This window comes from Stegastes partitus, unplaced genomic scaffold (assembly GCF_000690725.1).
Source record: "Stegastes partitus isolate 25-593 unplaced genomic scaffold, Stegastes_partitus-1.0.2 Scaffold2233, whole genome shotgun sequence".
In the NCBI taxonomy this organism is placed as follows: Eukaryota; Metazoa; Chordata; class Actinopteri; family Pomacentridae; genus Stegastes; species Stegastes partitus.
In genome coordinates this window covers 41283-44085 of record NW_007579964.1, presented here as the reverse complement: position 1 = coordinate 44085, position 2803 = coordinate 41283, and the positions used below count along the sequence as shown (strand labels likewise).

The following is a 2803-nucleotide window of genomic DNA, read 5'->3' as shown; positions in this document are numbered from 1 at the left end:
TGTTTCAGGTGTTTAAAATGTTGTTTTTTTTCTTCAGAAATAATATTTTTCAGAAATTTGTTAGATTTTTCAAAAACTTTCAGGTTTTTTTCAGATGTTTTAGGATTTTTTAATGTATTTTTTTTCTTTTAGGATGAATTAATAAATAATAAATCAAACATTTGATATTGTAAAATCTTCTGATATTTTAAAAATATTTTATATTTTTACAACCTGTTTAATTTTTATATTTATATCTGAACAGTTTTCAGTCAGATTTTTTAATCAAAAGGATTTTAATATACACAGTATAATATTAAATATCATATATTTGATATTAGAAAACTATCAGAGGGTTAAATCCTGTAACGCCGTCGCCTCCGTCCACCTTAACGTTTAATTTAAAGGTTATGATCTCATAACTATCAGACCTGTTTGCATATCCGAGAGCTTTTGTTTGTTTGTTTTTACTTAACAAGGTTTCCTTCAGGGAACACAATCATGGACCGTTCTTATTTATTTCTTGTTTTGTTTCTGTTGTGAGAACACGTGAGGTGATAACCTGATAACTACATTTTGCAGTTTGAGGAATTAACAGTGAGTCTGTGTTAAAGGCGTTCAGGATGCGTTCTATGTGAGTGGACTTCTGAGGGTTTGGACTCGAGGCTTTGATTCATGTGTGTGTAACATAAAATATATATATATATTATTATGTATATGATATTGATGTGTGTAGATGTGAATGAGTGTCTGCAGCCGGGGCTGTGTGAGAACGGCGTCTGTGTGAACACCAGGGGGAGCTATAGCTGTGTTTGTAGGCCGGGGTTCATCCTCGACGCCTCGCACGGACTCTGCATCTGTAAGTAACACACACATGTACACAAAGACACACACAGACAGACTCACAACCGCCTGGAATGAGTCGAGGAACGAGCCGACCCCCGTCAGGACTCTCTGGATCCGTCCGAGCGCTAAAACCTGAACGCCTGCCGACCTTCATGCTTTTAATTTGAAATAAAACAGACTTTAAATCTACTAGATTAGTGTAATTTCACTTCTAAAAGTCGCCTCCTGTCTTTGTGTTTCCATGTTTCAGTCTCTGAATCGGTGATGATTTAGTTCTGGATCATCTGTTGACTTTACAAACTTAGTTTGTTTTGTTTTGTTTTTTAATTGAATTGATCAGGATTTATTCTTAGAAACAGCCAGAAATGTGATGTTTTATTTTTTTAATTTTATTTTTTTTTAATAAGTGACATTTTACACGTAAAATTTAACTTTAATTTAAATTGAACTGAGCTTCACAACAGTTGGTTTAGAATAAAGAACCTCTTTAAAAACACAAACAGCAGCTTTAATTAGAAGCTGTGTGTCGGGACAGATGCTGTTCCAGATGTTTAAGGATAAAGAGGATTTGTTCTGACCTGAAGATCCTCCTCAGACGCCTCCAGAATCTTTAAATGTTTCTCTGCCTTGAGCAGGAGAATCTGAAACCAGTTGAATTCATCCAGCAGGTGAACTTTAAATCCTCGTCTTTCAAAGTTAAAGCGGTTTTATTTCAGAGTCCTGTGCTCTGTCGAAGGTCAGCAGGCGTCTTAGTTTGCGGCAGAAACCAAAGAAAAGCTTCCATGTTCGGTTCTGGGACGGGTTCTCGCGAAGCCTGACCGGGGTTCTGCTCATTCCGACCGGCATCTGCTGAGTGGAGGAGGAGGAGGAGGAGGAGGAGGAGGAGGCGCTGCAGGATGCTGGTAACCGACGGCGACGCTCTAATCAACGCTTCACGCCGGTTCATTAACAGCGTTTGTGTCTGTTCTCTGTCTGACTCTGTCTCCTGGAAACGCCTCCTCATGTGTGACTGATGCCAACAAACTCCGACGTTGTTGTTTCACAGCGAAGCCTCAAAACCATGAAAACCTGGCAGCAAGAAAATAAAAAAAATAATAAAACATGATGGAATACCATAAAGTTAGAAAACTGTGACCAGATGTCTGTAAAATAATCATAGTTTCACTGATTTAAATATTAAATTTGTGTCATTTTAAGGTCACATCTTGTAAAAATAGAGATTTTTGATGTGAATATTTTTTACAGTTTTTACACTTTTTTCCTAAATTTGCATCAACAGTCAACATGTAAATGAATTCGTGTGATTTTACTGCATATTATCTGTAATTTAACACAACAGGGAGGATATGTAAAATAACACTTAAAGTATTTTTTAAAACCATTTTTCAGTCCTTAATATTGAAAATATATATATTTTTAAATAATGACAAATAAATGTAAATTTTTATATATATAGTTTTTTCCCCCCAGATTTAAATACAGTAAACAAAAGTGTAATTTTATGGTCAAACCTTGAAAAATAACAAATTACTTTTTGTTTATGTGGAACATATTTATTTATTTATTTTTAACTTTTTTTATTTTAATTTTTTTACAATGTGTAAATCGATGCTTTTTTGGGGGGATTTCTATTTTAAAAAACACCATTTTTAATCCTTAATCTGCATATTTTTCTACAAAAAGTTGCTGTAGGAAAACAAATAAAATGCATTCATTTGTAGACACATATAGATTAAATTATGTTTCCCTAATCTGATGCCGATCAGTGTGTAGACGTGGTTTCTAGGAGGAAGGGTTCATCGAACTCTAACGCCGTCTCTGGAGGTCGTTTCTTTGTGTTCAGGATCCTGTCTGTCCGTCTTATTGTCTGTTTTATGTTTGCAGATGTTCATTCTTCTGTTTGCTGCATTCTTGTCATTTACAGCGACGATAAAAAGTTTTCACTCACCTCAGAAGTTTCTCCTCTTTTATCGCTGTT

At 35.1% G+C, this 2803-nt stretch overlaps 1 protein-coding gene across 1 annotated transcript in view; it reads left to right on the top strand.

Annotated features, from left to right (window-relative positions):
* ltbp4 (latent transforming growth factor beta binding protein 4) overlaps positions 1-2803 on the top strand; it is a 36602-nt gene that overhangs the window by 12294 nt on the left and 21505 nt on the right. The window contains exons 6-7 of the mRNA XM_008304468.1: positions 470-477; positions 708-838. Of these exons, the coding sequence (XP_008302690.1) occupies positions 470-477; positions 708-838 (139 nt within the window). The remainder of the gene's footprint in view (positions 1-469; positions 478-707; positions 839-2803) is intronic.